Here is a 22,499-nt window from a genome sequence, read left to right on the forward strand (position 1 = left end):
CCCTCAATACCCAGAAGCACACTGTACTGGAGCCTCCAGTGGCCACAGCTAAGATACCAGAAGAACTTCCTAATAGGGAACACACAGCTACCACACTGTCCTGAAAGCCAGAAAGGGTAACAAACAAGCGGACACAACATCCACCTGCAAAAGGACAAGCCTAGATTCTCAGCACCTAGTATTACAACCTTCCAAAACCCAGATGGCCTAAAGCACAGTCAATAACATCCAGGACAATGTATGTCTCCACCAGAACCCAGCAACCCTGCCACAGCAGACCCTGAGTACTGGAGCATAGCTGGAATAAAGACAAAGACCTTAAAATAGCCTTTATGAATATGACCGAGGTCCTTAAAAAGGAAATGAAGAACTCCCTTAAAGAAATCTATGAAAACACAACAATGGAAGGAAATGACTAACTAAAACATTCAAGATCTACAATCACAATCTACAAGGAAATACAATCAAAAAAGAAAACCCAATCTGTGGGAAATCTGGAAAGGAAAACTTTAGGAACATGAATAGGAACCTCAGAGACAACAGAATACAAGAGATGAAAGAAAGAATCTACACTATTGACGAAACAATAGAAGAAATGAAAGTATTAAATTAAAAAAAAATCCTGTAATGACACATCCAGAAAATATGGGACACTATGAAAAAACCAATTCTAATAATAATATGGATAGAGAAAGGAGAAGCAACCCAGGTCAAAGGTGTAGAAACATTTTCAATATGATCATAGGAGATTTAACTAACCTAAAGAAGATGCCAAGATACAAGAAGTATATAGAACACCAAATAGACTGGACCAGAAAAGAAAATCCTCTAAGCACAAAATATTAAACATACAGAATAAATAAAGACTATTAAAACTATGATGGAAAAAGACCAAATAATATATAAAGGCAGACCTTTATTAATTGAATAACACCTGACTTCTCCGTGGAGACTCTTAAATGCTAGAACGGCCTGGACAGCTGTCTTACATACTCTATGAGACCACCTCAGACTACTATACTCAGCAAAACTTACAATAGTGGAGAAAACAAGATATTCCACTATAGGAGGAGCTCGGTGGCCTCTGCATAAATGCCAGGGGCCATGCAGCCAAAGGCAACTCCTGCAGGAGGATCTAATTGAAGACTGCCTAAGACCAAGGATTGCTGTCACAGACAATGCCAGCCAATTGTTGCTTGGAAGGAAAAGATACTTGCTTGGAACCAATGGGATGCAGGTGGAGGGCATAAAGGGTGCTCCTGTGGATTACTAATGGGCTTGTGGCAGTGTTCATTTGAGCTTGCTGCAGTGTTCTCACCTGCTCCAGGAGTCTGTGCCTTTGATTCTGCACCACCTTGTCTCCAACCCCCAGTGACAAGTAGGGCCGGGTAGTGGGTGGTCCAGGGCACAGGCAGCATTCCATGATAAAACCAAATTTAAACAATATTTGTCTACAAATCTATCCCCACAGAAGGCACCAGAAGGAAAACTGCAACCTAAAGAGGTTAACTATTTACTGATCTAGTTGACAGTGTAAACCTGAGAAAGCAGGGCCTAAATGTGGGGCAGACTAAAGTCTCATGTAATAGACAACTTTATTCAGAGCATCCGACAATGTATACTCTGAGGTTAAGAAAAGTCAACTGAGTAAAGTTTACAATCATAAGGACAAGCCACATGTGGCACAAGCATGTTTTTCCATAGGGGCATATAAACAAATAACCAAATGCCAGTTGTAAATAATCTGAAGGAAAACTCATTACTATCTGCTGCACGTGGAAAGGGCATGAAAGCACATTCTAAAAGAAAGAAGAACGCTAACAAAGCCATGGAAACTAAACATCTCTCTACTTAATGAAAAATGGGTCAAGACAGTGTCAAGACAAATAAAGACTTTCTAGAATTCAATTAAAATGAATGCACAACACACCCAAACTTATGAACACATTGAAGCAGGTGCTAAGAGGAAAGTTCATAGCATTAAGTGCCTACATTAACAAAACAAAACTTCAGAGATTTCATACTAGCAAATTAACAGCATATTTGAAAATTCTAGAACAAAAAGAAGAAATTGACCCAAAAGTAGTATTCAGAAAGAAATGATCAAACCCAGACTGAAATCTATAAAATATAAACAATATAAAGGAATCAATGAAACAAAGAGTTGGGATTTTTGAGAAAAATCAGTAAAATCAAAATACCTTTATCTAAGTTAATTAAAAAGCAGAGAGAATATTGAAATTAAGAAAACTGGAAATGAAAAGGTGGATAGAACAGACACCTAGGAAATTCAGAGAATTATAAGGACACACTTTAAAAACTTCCACAAAATTAGAAAATCTAAATGGAATGGAAAATTACCAAGTCACTAATCAAGATCAGATAAATATTTAAATAATCTTATAACCCCTTGTGAAATAGAAGCAGTCCTTAAAAGTCTCCCAACTAAAGAAAGTTCAGGGCCAGATAGTTTTACCAGACTTCCTTTTCTTCTTTTTCTGTTTTTTGGTTTTTCGAGACAGGGTTTCTCTGTGTAGCCCTGGCTGTCCTGGAACTCATTCTGTAGACCAGGCTGGCCTAGAACTCTGAAATCCACCTACCCCTGCCTCTGCCTCCCAAGTGCTGGGATTAAAGGCATGTGCCACCACTGCCTGGTTTTACCAGACTTTCAAAGAAGAGTTAATACCAAATAGTCCTGAAATTATTTCACAAAATAGAAACAGAAGAAACATTCATTTTATAAGGCCACAGTCACCCTGATATCCAAACCACATAAAGACTCAGCAAAAAAATAGAATTACAGACCAATTTCCCATATGAACATAGATGCAAAAACACTTAATGAAATACTTACAAACTGAATTCAAGAACACATCAAAAAGATATCCACTATGACCAAGCATGTTTCATCCCAGAGATAGAGGAATGGTTTAATATATGAAGATCAGCAAATGTAATCTAGTCAACATTCACACAAATGCGAGAAATCAAAGCATTTCCACTACAATGAGGAACAAGATAAGACTGCCCACTCTCTCTAACTATTCCATATCGTACTTGAAGTCTTTGCTAGAGCAATAAGAGAACTGGAAGAGGTCAAAGGGACACAAACTGGAAAGGAAGAAGTCAAAATTTGATTGTTTGCAGATGATAGGATCGTATACATAAGTGGTCCTGAAAGTTTCACTGGGAAGCCATTCAAACTGCAATACAATTCTTCACTGATCTTGAAAGAACAACAGTTTTCACCTTCGTATGGAAACACAGAAAACTCAAGATAACTAAAACAATACTGAATGACAAAAGATATGCAGGAGAAATCATCATTGCCAATGTCAAGTTGTACTATAAACCTACAGTAATGAAAAGGAAACAGTAGCAGCACAAACATAGACATGTTGACCAATGACATTGAATTGAAGATTCAGACATAAATCTAGACACCTATGGACACCCGACTTTTGATAAAAGTCCAGAAATAAACACTGGAAAACTTGTGCTGGTCACACTGGATGGCTGTATCCAAACAGATCTATACTTATCACACTGCACAAAACTCAACTCCAAATTGATTAAAGACATTAACATAAAACCAGATACACTAAACCTAGTAGAAGAGAAAGTGGGGAAAAGCCTTAAACTCATCGGCACAGGAAAAGACTTTCTGAACAGAATACCATTATTAGTACAGGCACTAAGATCAATAATTAAGAAACTGAACTTCAGGAAACTGAAAATTGTCTGCAAGGCAAAGGATACTATTATTTGACAAAGCAGCAGCCTAAGGAATGAGAAAAAAAATTCTTACCAAGTATACATCCAATAGAGGCCTAATAGCCAAAATATATAAAGAACTCGAAAAACTAGATGTTAAGAAAACAAATAACCCAATTAAAGAATGGATGGCGCAAACAGAGAATTCCTAAAAGAGGAAATGTAGCAGCTTGTGTGCCCATGATAAATATGTTACCCAAAAACCTTCTGCAGTGTGCACACGTAGGCAAAGGAAGCCTGCCCCCACTTGGCTCTGATTGGGAAATAAAGTTGCCAGCAGCCAATGACTGGGCAGGGAGACAGAGGCGGGACTTTTAGGATTCCCAGGCAAGAAAATCAGGAGAGAGAGAAGGGATTCCCAGGACTGACCACATTGGGAAGGAGCAAGCGGGAGAGACGGCCAAAATATAGGTGCAAAAGGGAAAGCAGCCCCAGAAGGGCTGCCCAGAAGGGTCAAGGGCAGCAAAGATAGAATATAGATTTAGTATTAACTTAGGAAGGGGAAAGTGTGCTAGCTGTGGGGAGGTTTGGAAGTGCCTAGCCATTGAGCTAGTTAAGGCATATTAAAAATAAGCCAGCATATGTGTGTCTTTTATTTGTGAATCCAAGGCTCTTGGGCAGGTGCACAAGAGGTGTGTGCACCAGAAGGGAGCATAGAGGGGACTTTAATAATTTACCACTACAAGGAAACTCAAATGGCTGGGAAACCCTGAAAGAAATATTCAACATGCTTATATGTGGATATAAGCTGTTAGGTCAATGATAACCAAGCTACCATACAGAGACCCATTGAAGTTAGGTATAGAGTAAGGGACTGGGAGTGGGTGTAGGCACAGAGATCTCTTTAGGAAAGGGAAATGCAAATCAAAGCTACTTTAGGATTTCAACTTACATCAGTCAGAAGGGCCAATGAAACAAGTGATGGCTCATGCTGGTGAGGATGTAGAATAAGGGAACGCACATCCATTTCTGGTGGGAGCAAAAACCTGTACAGCTGCTATGGAAATCAGTTCCTAAGGAAGATGAGAATCTACCTCAAGAGCCAGCTGTACCACTCTTGGGCACCGACCAAAGGACCCTTTATCCTATCTCAGAGACAATTGCTCAACCATGTTCATTGATACTCTACTAATAGCAGCCAGAAATTGGGAACAACCTAGATGTCCCTCAACAGACTGAATAAAGAAAATGTGGTATATTTATACAATGGAAACATTATTCAGTTGTTAAAAAAAAAAAAAAGAAAGAAACTAACAGGCAAATGAATAGAACTAGAAAAAAAATCATTCTGAGTAAGACAACTGTCTTAGTCAGGGTTTCTATTCCTGCACAAACATCATGACCAAGAAACAAGTTGGGGAGGAAAGGGTTTATTCGGCTTACACTTCCATACTGCTGCTCATCACCAAGGAAGTCAGGACTGGAACTCAAGCAGGTCAGGAAACAGGAGCTGATGCAGAAGCCATGGAGAGATGTTCTTTACTGGCTTGCTTCTCCTGGCTTGCTCAGCCTGCTCTCTTATAGAACCAAGACTACCAGCCCAGAGATGGTCCCACCCACAAGGGGCCTTTCCCCCTTGATCACTAATTGAGAAAATGCCTTACAGTTGGATCTCATAGAGGCATTTCCTCAACTGAAGCTCCTTTCTCTGTGATAACTCCAGCTGTGTCAAGTTGACACAAAACTAGCCAGTACAGTAATCCAGACCCAGAAAGGCAAATATGGTATGTACTTGCTTATATGTGGATATCAGCTGTTAAGTCAATGATAACCAAGCTACCATATAGAGACCCAGAGAAGTTAGGTATAGTTTAAGGGACTGGGAGTGGATGTAGGCACAGAGATCTCTTTAGGAAAGGGAAATAGAATAGATAGTTATGAATGGATTTAGGGGGCAGGATGGGACAACAGGATCAGTGGGAATGAGAAGGAAAGAGGAGGACAAGGGAGGGAATATGGAGTGAGACAGCTAAAATTGAGGCCCATTTGAGAGGGGATCTATTATCTTTATTGTAGCAACTACATGTTACAAAAATTGTCTATTTTTACCACCTTTAAGTGTAGAGATCAGTGGCATAATTATCAGTAGACTGGAGACTGCAGTCCTTTACAAGACCTACTTATAAAGTTGGCTCTAGAATGGCATTTAAGAAGCTAGATTTCAGTGACGTTTCCATCATCACTAGATGAAAATGGCTCACCATCTCCAAACTGAAATGCAAATAAAGTGTGTGGAATGTATGGTTTTCTTCAGGGGTGGGGAGAGACTGGAGTTGGTACATGCTAGGTAAAGGAAATTCTGGACTCCTCAGTTTAAGAGGACACTTTAGACATACTGTTACAAGCATGTTGTTAGAGAAATTAAGTATGCCCTGTGTGGTTTCAGTGAAAAGACTCTTGAAAACTCCCACAGATTGTTTTTTTAAGCTTCCTTGCCTGCTTTTCCCCATTTGTTGATTTTTGTTTTATCACTTTCTGCTTTTTATCTCATTTCTAGGCAAAATGAGCCTAGAGAATCAGCACACCTGGACCAGCTTTGCTGCCCTTTTAGCATATTTTGTTGTTGTTCTTGAGCTTAAGTGTAAAGCAGGTAGTCTTTCAACATGATGTTAGCTATGAGATTACGCACTGATGCCCCTTATCAAATGATGATGTATTCTATTCTATTTTTTAATTGTTCTTTTGAGGGGAAAATAAAACCTTATTATTAGTTCAGCCTGACTTCATCATCACCATCATACTTTTCCTGTGATGGGATTACAAACATGTGTCAATATTACTGGTACTTCCTATTTGTAACATACATTTTTCTTCATCAAGAATGAGTGCTAGATTTTGTCAAGTACCTTTTTGGCAGTTATTGATAATGTAGGCTTTGTCCTTTATTCTACTAACACTCTATTACATTCGTTTTAACATATTAAACAAATCATACATTGCTAGACTAAATCAGGCCTGGTCGCAGATTTCTACTACACAAAACACACAATTTCACATAGTGCTTATAGCTGCTGCTAAGGTGAGAAAAAAAAAAAAAACACAAAAAAGGTTTACGAGAGAGCAAGGTGGAAGGGTGTATGTGAGTAAGGTTTATTAGAGATAATACTTAGATCAGAAATTTGAACAATGAACAGGAGACACTGGGATGGAGATAATTCCAGGTGGAGACAGGCCAGGGAAACTAAATATGGTTACAGGTAGGAACAAGCTTAAGTGTCTTTAAAGTTATAGCCTCAACAGCAAGATATCCGCAGTAGTCAAAGCAATGTACACGGCAAGATGAAAACAGATAATACAGAGAACTTGTGGATCACGGTAGAGAAACTCCTATTTCTTTTCGGTTGTGAGAGCAAAGCATCAAAGCATATTTTCTCAACCTGTCAGGTAGCTTTACCCCGCCCCTTTCCTTTATCCTGGAAAAATTTACAATCAACTCTGGGGACATGATTCTTCTTAACTTGCCAGAAAGGCAAGCCACCTTAATCACTGAGAGATTACCGATTTGTTTGTGGGAAAGAAGCTACTAGGAAGTTAGCTTCTTTCCCACACTGTTTCTTTATTCTTGTAGCCCCAGGAGTGGTGGTCACTTAACCGGCGTACAATGAAAAGAACAACTCTCAACCCCTTCAGCGCTGCCAGCTTTGGCTCCTTTCCACAGCTTGGTGCTGTACCCAGAGGCACTGAGCAGCGGCTGCCTTGGATACTGAGTGGCAGCATCATTCCTGCCGTTCATTCTGCAACTGAGCAAGGCTTGCATTTCAAGGATACAGCCTGGACTGAGGAAGCCTCCAGGGAGATGCGTCCCCCAAGCTTCCAGGTGCCTGCAGCCTCTTTCTACTCCTTTTTGCAGATGCAAGGCAACCATCCTGGAACTCTCAGCACACACTTTCCTGGCCTGGATAGATTGCCGCCTCCTTCCCTCCCCATCTAAGGAACTTGCAGCAGGGATGCCCTCTGCAGACAAATCCAGCTTAGCTGCAGTCCACCCAGCACCCAGCCCTCAACCTTCATCCTTTCTAGCCATTGTCCCACTCCACTCACCCAGGATGCGAGTGACGCCTAGGGTCAACTTCTCAAGGTGCGGCTTGCTGCCGGCTTGCAGTGGGGGCGTTGTCTCCTCCATGGCACGCGTCCTCACACCGCGCGCAGCGGCGGCGGCGGCGGCGGCCCCAGTCCCCGGCGCCGCCGTGGACAGCCGGCCTGCCGGCTGACGCGCCCGACCCCGCCTCAGGTCTGCGGCCGTCGGGCTCAGGGCATGCCGGGAGTTGTAGTTTTCAGCGCCTGAGGGCTCCGCCAGGAGAGGATGGGCGGCCCGGGTGGCTTTGGCAGCGGCACTTCCGCCGGGAGCTCGTTCCCGCGACCCTGGCCCGGGCTTCGCTTCACATCTCCGCGACCCCGCCTCGCCTCGGCCCGGAGCCTCTCCCCTCGCCGGGGCCGGAGGCGCAGGCGGGGGCGGGCCTCTGCGCCGAGCGGCCAATGGGGACCAAGCCTGGCGGCCGGGGCGTGGCGGCCCCGGCTCCACGCCTCCAGTGGCGGTTGTTTCAAGATGGCGGGCGCGGCGGGCCCCTTCCTGCCGGGCTCCGCGTTCTGGAGCCGCGACTGTATCCTTTGCCCCGCTGCTAGGGGGCGCCGCGCCCTCCTGGGTGGCAAGGGCGGGGGCGCGAGGCTTTATGTGGTCCAGAGAAGCGTGGCGCGGACCCCGGCCTAGGGGCGGGCCTTTCCACTTCAGGCTGGGTGCCCGGCTCGCCCATCACCTGGCGACGACGTGTCTCTAGGTGGGAATTCTGGCTCAACGGGTAACCCGCCCTCCTTAGCCCGGGGTTCTGCAAAGATGGCCTGTAATGGGGGAGTCTCAGCCACGGCTGGAAGCGCCCCTCTGCCATCCCTTGCAGGAGCTCGCTGGCTGATGGTGTGAAGTGAGCTTGTAGTGGTGGGGAGAACAAGTGTGTGTGGACACAGTTGCTAGCTGGGCTGAGCCCTTTTCTCTTAATTTGGAATTACCGAGTGCACAACACTAGGAGCAAATCAGGTGGTTTGATTTGCCTTTTTGGTCTCCTAAGGCCCTTTAGTGACACCGAATTTTCTAGCGCATCGTTAGGAGAGGTGTAGGCTTCATTGGGACGAGTTCTGCTGGGGCTAGGGAATAAGATAAGAAATGCCTGGACGCAGTGTTGATTTACTAGATTGTGGGTCACCCCTGCTGGAAATTGAAGTTTGGGGATTGTTTTTGTTCAGGAGGCTGTGAAGCTTTCTAGCCGCGCAGTAATTAGAATTCCCAGTTCACTAACTGACAAGATTTCACAGTGGTTCAATTCTAGGATTAGGTTAGCTGTTGCATCCTAAACTTTGGTTTGGGTTATACTTCTTTCCTGTAGGGGCATTACTTGAGAGAGGAAATGTAATCAGTGTTTCTGAGTGCCCGCAAAGAGGCCAGTTGGCTTGCTAGGAGAGGCGACAACATTGTTTCAGGCATTACTGTTACCTTTGGCAGAATCATTCTGGACAGTCTATTCTGCTTAGCTCCAAGGGAAACTTAGAAAATTGTATTACCCGTTTCCTTTATTGAGTTACTTAGGGTTTCATGTGTGCAGAGAGGAATACTTTTGCATTCTGTGCTGCTGAGTGTTTAGAGTTGTACACTCTCTAAACAGAGTTATCGCTTGTCTCTGATAGGTGGGTGAGAAGCAAATGAAATTACCGACTTGTACTGTAGAAGAAAGCGCACCAATGCACTCTCAAAGCAAATCTTTTTTTTTTTTTTTCTTCTTTTACCTATTAGAGTCAAGAAGCAAATCTGTGCATTAGGCCCACTGTACTAAATTAGAAAGTCAGGAAATCGGGATCAACCCTTGCCTTAGGAAACAGAGTTATTTGATTATAACAGTTAATGGTATTTTTCTAATATAGAACGGAGAAGGTAACGGTCTGTTTCCCTGGGACTGAACAAATTAAAAATGTGTGGTCCAAACCTTTGCTTTTGTTGTTAGTGTGTTCCAAGCACTTATGTAGTCATAACACTCACTATTTGTTAGAGAAGTGATAATATAGTCCCTATCTTTTACGTTTTCTCATGCTTTAAATAGTTACTGCAAAGCATAAAGCATTTCCATCTATCTACTAATGATAAGAAATTGAAATTGTGGTAATTATGTTCTATAGAAATTCAGATGTAAGGAAGATATTGAAAAGTTATTGGTATCTCCTTTTTTCCTAAGGCTTTCTAATGACCAGTTAATATTCAGCCTCTGATACTTTCATTCTATATTTTCATAGGACATACAGATATGTTTAATTACATTGTTGTTGATTATTTGCTGAAAAATTGTAAGTTATGTACCATTTGGTCTTTGGATCTTGATTTCTTTCTGTCACATTGGTGATCATTTCCCAGACCACTCCATGGTAAAATTTTCCCTAGGAAAAAAGACAGATGGTATGTACCTATGGTCTGGTATTCTTTGTGTATTATTTAGTAAAAGATTCTTCATTGCTCCACTTAAACAAATCAATGTGACTGAGAGATTTCTCAGTTTCTATCACTGAGAGCAGATAATCAATGACCGAACATCATCTTTACAAAAAGGGGTTTGTATCTCCTGCAGTTGATTTAGCAGTGCTATCTGACACGATGTGGCATCTTATATATGAATACTGAGAATACCACATTGCGTTTCATGGTTTAAATCATCTAGTAAAACACAGTCTTATGGTTGTGAATCTATTCCTTTAGTAATCCATAAAGTTCATAGTACTGTTAGAAGTGGATACTCTTTCTACAGGATCTAAATTAGGTTACCAATGTTACTTGCTGGACTAACAGTATTAATAATAATATTAACAGTTTTGGACTATAAGGGAGTGATCCAAAACATTGCAATAATTATCATCTCTGCCATTGAGTTTTTAAATAAAAATAGATGAAGACTTTACATTGATGTAAAATGAATTTATCGGAAAGTCTTTGTGATAAATAGTAACTGCATATACCTGTGTTGCTGGCAAACGATTCCTTCACTGTTTGGAGGGTTAGAGAACAGTAAGTAACTTAGCTTATTTCTTTCACATGTTGCTTCCTTTATTCCACTTCTGCCCCAGATCCCAAATACTACTTTCCTTCTGCGGATATAAAATGTTATCATCATCAAAAACATTCTATAACTTGTTGAAATACTTCTAACTAAAGAAATAGAGAAATAAGGTGGGATGTAGGTCCAGTATCAACTTGGCATACCTGTTGTCCTTTTGAGATATATATATATATATAAAACTTTGTTGGGACATTATGTATAAGTTAAATATTTGAGTTCTTAATGAAACAAAGTAGTTGTTATAAGTATTGGAAGAGACAGCTTCTAATGCTATTTAAAAAAAAGTTTGTTAAAATTAGTAATTAGAGCTGTTGGGATCATACCTCATAGAAATAAGTATCAGTTTTATCCCTTTGTGTTTGACTTAATATAAACTAGGTATTCTTTTGTTTGGGAATCCATACAAAATTGAATATACAGGTTGAAATTCATCATTTTGTGTTAACATTTTAGAGAGATAAGGTTACGAATAAACACAATGCATGTATCTACTAATTATAGGTGCCTGACAAAAAAATAAAGGCCAAAGAATAGGGAGAGGTACCACACTTGGAGGGAATTGTGCAGTTTTAAGTAACTATGTGGTTAACCACTAAAGGCCGCAGTCAAAAAGGATGTATGACTAAAGATAATGACTAAGTAAGTCTAAAGATTTTGAGAAAGCTATTTAGCTGAGGAAATTATAAATGAAAAGTCTGACACAGGAACTTGTATAGTCACTAACAAAGGATGCCAGTTGTACTGACACAAGCTGGACTTAGCATAGAGAAAGGAGCCTCCCTTGAGGAAATGCCTCTGTGAGATCCAGCTGTAAGTCGTTTTCTCAATTAGTGAATAAGAGTTGGAGGGCCCATCGTGGGTGGTGCCATCCCTGGGCTTGTAGTCCTGGGTTCTAAGAAAGCAAGCTGAGCAAGCAAGGGGAAGCAAGCCAGTAAGTAGCATCCCTCCATGGCCTATACATCAGCTCCAGCTTTCTGATCTTCTTGAGTTCCAGTCCTGGACTTCCTTTGGTGATGAACAGCAATGTGGAAGAGTAAACTGAATAAACCCTTTCCTTCCCAACTTGCTTCTTGGTTATGATGTTTGTACAGGAATAGAAACCCTAAGACACCAGTAGTGAAGGGGGACTGTAACAAGAACCAAGAAGAACGGTAGGGTGGTAGGATCAGAGACTGAACATTGTAGGCCTTGTAAATACTTGTATTCTTATTCTGAATAGTTATGACAGAGTTTTAAAATGTTCATTCTGACCACTGTAAAAAGTAGAACATTGAGGAATTTCTGTGGGGACAAGAGAGGGCAGTAGGAGGCAATGACAGTAGTTCTGGTGAGAGGAAAGATGATTTGGATTTATGTCACATTGTTGGTCAGAAGTTGTTGGGGTGTAGGTATATGTTGAAGGTTATGTCATCAGAGTTTTCTGGATGTGAGATATGAAGTAAAAGTCAAGACTAACTCTGTGATTTGGTGTTGGCGTGAGCAGCTAGGAGTATGGGAAAGGCTTTATGAGGAGCTGTCTCTGAGATGAACGTAAGGACTTTAGTCCTCAGGTGTCTTTTATGTATGTCCGTGTTAAATTTAGCAGGTTGGCTTGAGCTAAGGATTAATTTGGCAGAAGTCAGCTCACTGATAGTACTTAAGGACAGGAGAATTAAGATCCCTTATCGAATAAGGAAAGAAAACCCTCTAAATCAGGAGTTCTGAGACTCTCTTAAGTGACAAGGGATGGCTAGGCTAGAGGAGTTGAAGGGGAAGGAGCAAGAATTGTTATAAAAGTCATAGGAAAACTATGAGTGCGGTATATATGAAGCTAAGCAAACCACTTTTGGTGAGTGGTCATTTATATCAAATCCTATTCATTGATCAATGCAAAGAAGCCTATGAATTAATTAATAGGTTCACCAATATTGGGGTATTAGAAATAGTTTTGTTGGGTTGATAAAATCAAGGCTTGGTTGGGATAGGTTTATGACTAATTAGTAGAGGAAGTGGAAACACTGGAAAGTTTCTCAGGAGAAGTTTTGATGTAAAAGAGGAAGAAATGTAGTAACGGGATGCAAGGTTAAGGGATTTAGTTTCCTATCTTGAGAAAAGTAGAGAGTAGCACATCTTTAGATGCTGACAGGGAAACTTAATAGGAAACAAAAGGTTGATTGAGGAGAACAGGATTGAAAACATAAGCAGCAAAATCCTTGGGAGAAAGGGGATAAAGGGTGGGTGTGGTCTGTGTGTGTGTGTCTGTGTGTGTGTGTCTGTGTGTCTGTGCATGTGTAAGAGCTTCTCCATTGCTTATAGATTGGGGTGTGAACACTTCTGTTAGCAATAAGGGACCATTGGAAGGTCTTAAGGCAATAGAAAACAGATTATTAGCTGAGAGTACGAGTGGTGGCAGTGTATCAGGATTGGAGGAGGAGAGAGGCAGACATATTTGAGCTTATGAAGCTGAATAGGGTTCCCATTTTCATTCTGGCTCTTCTCCTCCAGTTGTGAGCAGACTCCTTTGTGAGTGATCGAGAAAAGATAACCTATTTGCAGGACATCCATGGAGGACCCCCTACATTATCTCCTAAGTAAGAGCACTGCTATCTGGAGCATAGTTTGTGCAACTGAAAAAATGTGTGTCTGTCTGCCTATGTTTTCTGAATTTCTCCTTTTGAAATTGAAAATATTTTTTATTAGGTATTTTGAAAATATTTATTTTTTAGTCCTAGATTTTTCTCATGGCTCTATAGTAGGACTTGTTGGGACATTTTATAAATGTATTACAGAAGAGTAAATATTCCTTAGTGTTTGTATGACTGACTTCCCTAAAACGTTTTTTGACCTTCAGAGCAAATGTCTATTTTGAAATGATTTATTTTTCATATGCTGTGCATGGTTTGTAAGAGGAAAGTGGCAAAATAGCAGAGTGCATATCAGAGAAGTATTCCTGTTTGGGAGCAAGTGTGGGGGAAAATTGTGTTGTGTAAAATTCTCATTCTGTTTCCATTTTCTAAGAAGTAGGAAGGAAGGATAAATTCTGAGTTGTAAGGTCAAAAGCGATAAGGTAGTGTGCAGAACAAGGGCAGCGTGGACCTTAGTGCTCTGGAGTCCTTTCCTTTATGTCTCTGCAGTTTCTGATGAAGACCAGTCGGTGGCTTACGTTCCAGGTATGACGTCTAAAGCTCTTGACGCTTCCCTCATTTCTTAAGTGTCGGAGAAAAGTAAACACTGGGACAACCTTGTATGTGCATTTGGGTGTGGAACAAGTCATTTGAATGTAAAAAAATTGTCAAAACAAAATTTAAAAAGCAAATGTTTTAAAATATTGGACTACATCCTCTTAAGATCTGAAATAGTGGCTCATCATGGGGTCTGGCTGGGCAAGCCCGCATTTATGGTTTATAAAAGTGCTTCATTTATTAAAGAAAAGAGATTCTTTTTTGAAAATTTACATTTCATATCTCAAAGAAAAATATAAAAAGTTGATTCAGGTTAAATACAAGATATGCTTATTGATTGTTCAGTTGGAAGAGTAGTCAGAGGGAATCATTGAAGTTACTCTAGGTAAAACAATCCTATAATTTCCTCAATGTTATCTCAGTACGATTTGATTTATTGCTTTTAATGTGACTTATGAATGTCTGTAGCATCTAACTGAATTATTTCTTTAATCTTCTTCACACATGCACACATACATACACACACACACACACACACACACAGGAGTTTTAAATTGAAAAACTTAATAAGATCAAATTCTGAAGTCTTGTTTAATAAACATCCTTAGGAATCTCCACAGAAGGAAATACAAGATCAAGAGTCAAGTTGATAAATCCAAAAGTTGATGTTAAAGTTAAGGCTTCCAGGGTGACTGATGCTTCCGTCTCCATGGAGTCTTTAAAAGGTGCTGGAGATTCAGTAGCCGAACAGGTCAGTAATGTTTTACTTGTCCAGGTTTTTGTGTGTATACATGTTGCATGCATGCATGTATGCATGCTTGTGTGTGTGTGTGTGTGTGTGTGTGTGTGTGTGTGTGTGTGTGGAGTGGGGCCATGGGTGCACACATGTATGCGTGTGTGGAAACGAGAAGTTGGTTATTCTCCTCTACTTGTCTATCACTCCACTTTGTTTTGTTCTGCTTGTTTCCGTGGGGGCCTTTGGTTTGTAACACAGGTCTCTTATTGAATCCCCCTGGTCAGGCTCTATGGGTGTACCTGTCTCTGTCTTGTAGTCCTGTCTAGTGGTGAAGTTACAAACAAATGCTACTATGTCCTCATTTGGACTCAGGTCCTCGTGCTTGAGTGACAGGCACTTTAGTGACTGAGCCTCTCCCTAGCTTGTTACTTTTATATATACTGCTCAGTAAAGATACAAAAACCTTCAAAGGAGGGCCTTTTTGTGTCTTTAGGAAGTACAAAACCTTTCATGATCCTTGATAGTGCTAAGTATCAGTATAAAATATCACTTTGCAAGAGTTTTGCTCCAAAAAGGATAGATGTGCTTTAAGCTTTAGCCAAGAAAATGAATTCTCTTATTAGTTCTCGAAATATTTAAATTTTACATTTTACATTTTTCTTGCATTGATTGGTAAGTCAAATTTACTTTTTATGATTAGGTATTCTTTAAGTTTTTGTTCTTAGAAATTTATTTGTTGATGGCTGATACTTTTATATTAGAATGAAATTTGTATATAGAAAATCAGCCTGAATTATTATGCCTTTCACTTAGAAAATGATGTTACTTTTTAAAAATTTTGTTTTGTTTTATTCTATGTTTAAGAGAAACAAAACAAAACTTTTTGTTTTGTTTTTGTTTTTTGAGCCAGGGGCTCTTATATACCAGGTAGACTTTCTTAACTTTCCTATGTAACTGAGTCTGGCCTTGAGCTCATGATTTCCTTGCCCCTGCCCGCCACCCCCATGCCCCACCCCCTCAACCCCCGAGTAGTAGGATTGCAGCAAAACCCTAGTTATAGTCTCTGTTTTTTGTCATTCTTTTTTAACATGTGTGTTGTGCCTGTCCACGTATGTATGTTGGTGTATATGGAGGCCTGAACTTGACATCAGCTCTCTTCCTCAGTTTCTTTCTACTTCACTTAATGAGGCAGGATATCATGTTGAACCCAGAGATGGCCAAATCTGGCTAGTCTTACCAGTTTTCTAGGGGGATCATCTATTTATGCTTCGCAACTGCTACAGAGCTAGTAGTCTTTATCCATTGAACTACTTGCCCTTTTGTAGGCCAGTGCTGGTTTTGGCTTCTTCATTTTCTTCATAATGGTGTTCACACATTCCTTTGGCACATGTGTGACACGTGTGTGTGTGTGTGTGTGTGTGTGTGTGTGTGTGTGTGTGTGTGTTTTGGGGGGGGGGTCTGTTTTGTCTTAACCAATATGTTTCAAAGTAAAAGTCACTTTATTGTAATGCTATAATTGATAAGTTTTCTTTCGTCAGTCAAAAGTTGACATTAGTGTTTGTAATCTATGCCTCACAGGCAGAATCGTCTTTCTGCTTATGTTGTGTGGCTTTTTCTGGGGAGAGCTGATCAACCTGGTATTCATCTCAGACAGGACTCTAAAGACACTGTTTCACCCTAGGCTATCTTGGTAAATCATTGAATTTCCTGGGATTACTAACAAGAGCTTGGGTGACTTCAAGGGAGCTGCATCACCAAAATCTTAGCCCACTGTGGGTGACAATCCAGAAAGTTACCTCCTGTTCAACTTGCAGGCAGCAGCCCTCTCCTCAAACTGTGCCTTGGTTTTAGAATTTGAGGGAGTGATGTAACTTTCAGAGCCTTGGCAGTTTCTGTAGTATCCTGCATCTTAGGCCTCTTCCCTCCTGGAGAAATAGGGCTTCATTTTGGAGGAAACAGCTACACAACAGTTTGTTTTGTTACTGACTTTATCCTTCTTCCTAGGTATTCTCATTTTTTGAGGTATTTTCTGTGCTGTGACTGGTTTGTAAAATTATAGAGTTGCTCTAGCGACTGTCATCTGACAAAGCCCAAAGTACCCCAAAACATTTACTGACAGACTATTTACAAAAAGTGTTTCAAAATTTCTTTCTTTTTTTTAAAAAATTTTTTATTAGATATTTTCTTTATTTACATTTCAAATGTTATCCCCTTTCCTAGTTTCCCTTTGGAAAATCCCCTCCCCCCTCCCCCTGCTCCCCAACCCACCCACTCCTGCTTCCTGGCCCTGGCATTCCCCTATACTGGGGCATAGAACTTTCACAGGACCAAGGTCCTCTCCTCCCATTAATGACTGACAAGGCCATCCTCTGCTACATATACAGCTAGAGCCACAAGTTCCACCATGTGTTTTCTTTGTTTGGTGGTTTAGGTGCAGGGAGCTCGAGGTATTTGGGGGGGGGGGGGGTTACTGGTTAGTTAATACTGATGTTCCTCCTATGGGGTTTCAATCCCTTTCAGCTCCTTGGGTACTTTCTCTAGCTCCTTCATTGGGGACCCTGTGCTCTGTCCAATAGATGATTGTGAGCATCCACTTCTGTATTTGCCAAGCACTGGCAGAGCCTCTCAGGAGACAGCTATATCAGGTTCCTGTCAGCAAGCTCTTGTTGGCATCTGCCATAGTGTCTGGGTTTGGTGGTTGTTTATGGGATGGATCCCCAGGTGGGGTAGTCTCTGGATGGTTATTCCTTCAGTCTCTGCTCTGAACTTTTTCTCTGTAACTCCTTTCATGAATATTTTGTTCCCCCTTCTAAGAAGGATTCTGAGCTTCTGGGCTAATATCCACTTATCAGTGAGTGCATATCATGTGTGTTCTTTTGTGATTGGGTTACCTCACTCAGTATTATATCCTCCAGATCCATCCATTTGTCTAAGAATTTCATAAATTCATGTTTTTAATAGCTGAGTAGTACTCCATTGTGTAAATGTACCACATTTTCTGTATCCATTCCTCTGTTGAGGGGCATCTGGGTTCTTTCCAGCTTATGGCTATTATAAACAAGAATTTGATGAACATAGTGGAGCATGCGTCCTTATTACATGTTGGAGCATCTTCTGGGTATATGCCCAGAAGTGGTATTGCTGGATCTTCTGGTAGAACTTTGTCCAACTTTCTGAGGAACTGCCAAACTCATTTCCAGAGTGGTTGTTCCAGCTTGCAGTCCCACCAGCAATGGAGGAGTGTTTCTCTTTCTCCACATCCTGTCTAGCATCCGCTGTCACTTGAGTTTTTGATCTTAGCCATTCTGACTGGTATGAGGTGGAATCTCAGGGTTGTTTTGATTTGCATTTCCCTGATGACTAAAGATGTTGAACATTTCTTTAGGTGCTCCTCAGCCATTTGGTATTCCTCAGTTGAAAACTTCTAATGTATAATTGTGGAGACATTTTTCATCTTTTACTGATGTTCGGTGAACCCCAGAACAATTGTCCTTTTGGGTGGCATTTGGACTAGAATGGCAAGTTTCAGTACTTGCTGTAATTGATGCTGACATGAGACCATGTGCACCAGACGGGCTATGAGAAGCATAGCTAGTTACACTTCCTTCAGCAGTCTCAGTGTTTTGTTTGCAGTGTCTAGTTTTATTCTGTAGCTGTTATAATGCTCTCTGACCCACAGCAACCTGGGGAGGGAAGGGTTTATTCAGCACACCGTTCCAGGCCATAGTTCAGACTTCAAGTAGAGTCCAGTTGTTGGCTTGCTCTCTGGCCTGAGATGAAAACCATCCATCTCGGTTACACAGCTTTGTGCCTGTGGCCTGGAGATGGTCTTAGGAAATGTCAAAGGATGGACTTGGTGGAGCTTTATTATTGTTTTGTTTTTAATAAATTTTCATTTACAAAAGTATATAGTGAGCTAAATTTGTCTTTCAGCTATAGTTTTCAAAACCCTGTTCTATACAGACTGATGTATTTTTATTTTTAAGCAATGTTTAGTTTTAGGTATTTGGAATTTTATATAAATATTCATACAATATGTATCATGGGACTAAGTTTTTTGCTTGTCAGTGGATTCATGACAATTCTTAATGCTGTATATAGTAATTTGTAAGTTTCTTTTAACTAATATGTTAGTACTTATTCACATATTTTAACTAAAGAGGTCAGCATTTCAGAGCCCTTGCTACTGGTGACTCACAACCACCTATAACTCCAGTTCTGGGGCATCTGATGCCATATTCTGGCCTCTCTGGGCACTGCATACATGAGGTGCTTAAACATACATGCAAGGTGAAACCATCACACATATCTTATCGTGATGCACTCCTTTAATCCCAGCACTCGGGAGGCAGAGGCAGGCGAATCTCTTGAGTTGGAAGCTAGCCTGGTCTACAGAGTTCTGTGACAGCCATGGCTACATAGAGAAACCCTGTCTTTTAGAAAGTTGTTAAATAGATACTGGAAAAGCAAAAAGGAAACAGTAAGATATTGTGAGGTATTGACTGTAAAACACAGGGGCCATTTTCCGGGGTTGGATGAACAAAAACAGGTTTGAAGTAGTAAGACTTAGAACATTGGGACATGTGCTTAAATTTGAAGCTTGGACTTCTGTGACAGGGTACCCTGACTGGCTTTGCTGTCTGCCCTTCAGAGGCTCAGTTCTAGAAACAATTATATACTGGATCCAATTGTCCTTGTGAGCATAACAGACTGGAATGGCACTGAAGGCACCAGAAGCAGACAAGAAGGATTATATCCTTTTCTTTCTGACAACTTTGGTCTCAATCTAGCTCTTTCTACAGCAGAGTTTATCAGACAGCCAGATGCCAAAGGAGAAATGGGGTCCCTGAAGTCCCAACTCAGTATTACAGTACTGGACATGGAAGGATGAGCTTCAAGATGAAAGGCAGTCGTGAAACCACAAAATGGGCAGTGCTTGTGCAGAAATCTGCCAAGTTGTGCTGTTCTCGGGGTGATATGCATGCATGTTTTCAGGTCTTGCTGTTAAGCACAGTGGCTAGCTGGGGAGGTGGCTTAGTTGGTCAGAGTGCTTCCTACCAGCACCAAGGAAGCTCTGTGTGTTCAATCCCTAGCACCCATATATAAACTGAGTGGTGGGAGTACAAGTCTGTAATCCCAGGCCTGTGCAGGCAGAGGTGGAATGGTCAGAAGCTCAGAGCAGTCTGAGCGTCCCTGAAAACCAACAGCAACAATACTTAAATGGCTGCTAAGTTTGTCACCTGGGTGCCAGAGTTTGTGGTGTTTACTCCTGCAGCTGCCCTTGCTTCTTCTGCTAAGTCCAGTGCCTCCAGCCCCCCAGTTGGACTTTTTCAGGCTTTAACATTGACTTCATGCCCATCTTGCCCGTCTGCCTATGACATCATATGCTTCTAATTCTCTTCTTTTTTAAATGGCAATTTAAGTTTAACTTAGATTTAAATATTAATTAAAAATTTAAAAGGTTGCCAATGTCTTTTATTTTAAATGAGTTTTAAGAAACTAGTATTTTATCTTGATTTCTACATATCGTTATAGAAAAATTTTGAACATGGAAACTATATGAAGGAAGTAATAAAAACTTAAGCCACTCATGGAGTACTGTATACTAGAGAGTTCTGAATCTTTGTGTTTCTCTGATGAAGTGACAGACTTCCCTTTCTAATTTTCCAAATATTTCCACAAGGATGTCTGTAAAGGTGTCTTAAATTGGTCATACCAAAATCCAAATTCACTTTCTTTGTTCTCTTTCCCTTATTTATTTCCAGGATTCATTTTAAGGATCTTTCCTTGTTTTGGCTAGGTGAAAGGTTATATGTTAAGTCACTTTGGCCTTTTCACAAATGCTAGAATTAAGACCAAATGTTCCCTTTTTGTGTTGGTTCTCTTGTGACTCCTTGAATTTCATGGCTTTAAAGGAATTGTCTGGAGAGAAGCTAATGTACTACAAACAAACAAACCAAAAGAATAGCACAGTGTTTAGGTACAGAGCCTGGAGTCCAAGTTCCCACACCACTCTGTTATTTAACCACTGTAACTGGGGCCAAACTGTGAACTCTTAATGGAGAACAGGAGCAGTGTCTGCCTAATTGCACTGCTGCAAAAATGAGAGGGGTAACAGGTAAAAAGTACTTACTGAGTTCTTGACACGTGAGAACACTGCAGGGAAATTCCAGTTTTTCTTAGATCTGGTCCTTCAGGATTTTGATTTTTAAAAATTTGACAACAGTATCTCCTAGCTAGCCTTTATATATCTTAAACTGTCCTGGGGCTACAGTGTCTTCCAAGTGACACATGTCACCCTAACATTCACCAGGGGAAAGGTAGGTGTTCTCTAGTAATTAGCAGGCATATCTTCTAGTTCTGTCTGTGTGCATTTTTTGTAAATTCCAAAATGTGGTCTAGTTTGATATCAGTTCCCTAGCATGTCTGGAATTCACAGTAGGTTTAAATGAAAAATATGGATAATAATCAATCAGATAAGTAATTTCTAAGAAATCTCACTTTCCATGTTTAATTTGATAAATTTCTAAAAATTAGTTAAAAATTGTTTTTAGTAACAATAACCAGAAGATGATTTATTCTAGAATTTCTGCAAGAGAGGAATGAAGAGTGCATCATTGAAAGATTTATGCCTTGAAGACAAAAGACGAATTGCCAACTTAATTAAAGAACTGGCCAGGTGAGACAAAACCTCATATAGCATGCAGCTATAGGTGAGACAACTCATTTTGAGAGCAGAATATTGCTAATATATGGTGTCTGTGGTGGTCTGAATAAGAATGGTACCTACAGGCTCATAGATTTGAATGCTTCTTCATCAGGGAGTGTCACTGTTTGAATGAATCAGGAGACATGGCTCTATCAGAGAAGGCGTGTCCTTGTTAGAGGAAGAGTGTCACTGGGGGTGGGCTTTAGGATTTCAGAAGCTCAAGATGGGCCTAGTGATTGGCTCTTCCTCCTGTCTGCAGATGTCAAAGTAGAACTTTTGGCTCCTTTTACAATACTGTGTCTGCCTGTGTGCTACCATGCTTTCTGCCATGCTGATAATGGACTAAACCTCTAAAACTATAAACAAGTCCCAATTAAAGGCTATTTTTAAAATAAGAGTTGCCTTGGTTATGGTCTCTTCATAGTAATAGAACACTAATGTCATTATGACATTTATCAATTGGAAACAAACTTTTTTTTAATTGTATATTTTCTTTATTTACATTTCAAATGTTATCCCCTTTCCTGGTCCCCCACCTCCATAACCCCCTATCTCGTCCTCCCTCCCCCTGCTTCTATGAGGGTGTTCCTCCACCCACCCACCCATCCACTCCCATCTCCCTGCTCTCAGTTCCCCTACACTGGGGCATCTATCTAGCCTTCATAGGACCAAGGACCTCTCCTCCTATTGTTGTATGACAAGGCCATCCTCTGCAGCATATGCAGCTGGAGCCATGTGTACTCCTTTGTTGATGGTTTAGTCCCTGAGAGCTCTTGGGGGAATGGTTGGTTGATATTATTGTTCTTCCTGTGGGGTTGCAATCCCCTTCAACTACTTCAGTCCTTTCTTTAACTCCTCTATTGGGAATCCTGCACTTAGTACAATGGTTCTTTCAGCATCTTTCTCAGTATTTGTAAGGCTCTGGTAGGGCCTCTCAAGAGACAGCCATATCAGGCTCCTTTCAGCATGCACTCCTTGACATCCACAATAGTATGTGGGTTTGGTAACTGTATATGGAATGAACACCCAGG

General features: G+C 40.9%; 2 protein-coding genes across 17 annotated transcripts in view; one reads left to right on the plus strand and one right to left on the minus strand.

The window, feature by feature from the left end:
• The window catches only part of Tpgs2 (tubulin polyglutamylase complex subunit 2), a 41,711-nt gene extending 33,489 nt beyond the window's left edge, over window positions 1-8,222 (minus strand). For 2 of the 4 annotated variants that reach the window (NM_001142698.1, NM_001004361.2), the window contains exon 1: window positions 7,816-8,166. In NM_001142698.1, the coding sequence (NP_001136170.1) occupies window positions 7,816-7,897 (82 nt within the window). In that variant the 5' untranslated portion in view covers window positions 7,898-8,166. Of the gene's footprint in view, window positions 1-5,157; window positions 5,255-7,815 lie in introns of those variants that run through there. The other 2 variants (XR_003952537.1, NM_001142697.1) reach the window with 2 other exon arrangements.
• AW554918 (expressed sequence AW554918) overlaps window positions 8,019-22,499 on the plus strand; it is a 298,592-nt gene continuing 284,111 nt past the window's right edge. For 10 of the 13 annotated variants that reach the window (XR_003952505.1, XR_001782355.2, XR_001782354.2 and 7 more), the window contains exons 1-4: window positions 8,019-8,375; window positions 13,976-14,011; window positions 14,632-14,774; window positions 21,344-21,438. Coding sequence is in view for 10 of the 13 variants with exons in the window: in XM_006525833.4 (XP_006525896.3) it covers window positions 8,078-8,375; window positions 13,976-14,011; window positions 14,632-14,774; window positions 21,344-21,438 (572 nt within the window). In the remaining 3 variants the exon portion in view is untranslated. Of the gene's footprint in view, window positions 8,376-8,484; window positions 8,550-13,346; window positions 13,433-13,952; window positions 14,012-14,631; window positions 14,775-21,343; window positions 21,439-22,499 lie in introns of those variants that run through there. The other 3 variants (XM_017317876.2, XM_017317879.2, NM_001033532.3) reach the window with 3 other exon arrangements.

Source organism: Mus musculus, chromosome 18 (assembly GCF_000001635.26).
Source record: "Mus musculus strain C57BL/6J chromosome 18, GRCm38.p6 C57BL/6J".
In the NCBI taxonomy this organism is placed as follows: domain Eukaryota; kingdom Metazoa; phylum Chordata; class Mammalia; order Rodentia; family Muridae; genus Mus; species Mus musculus.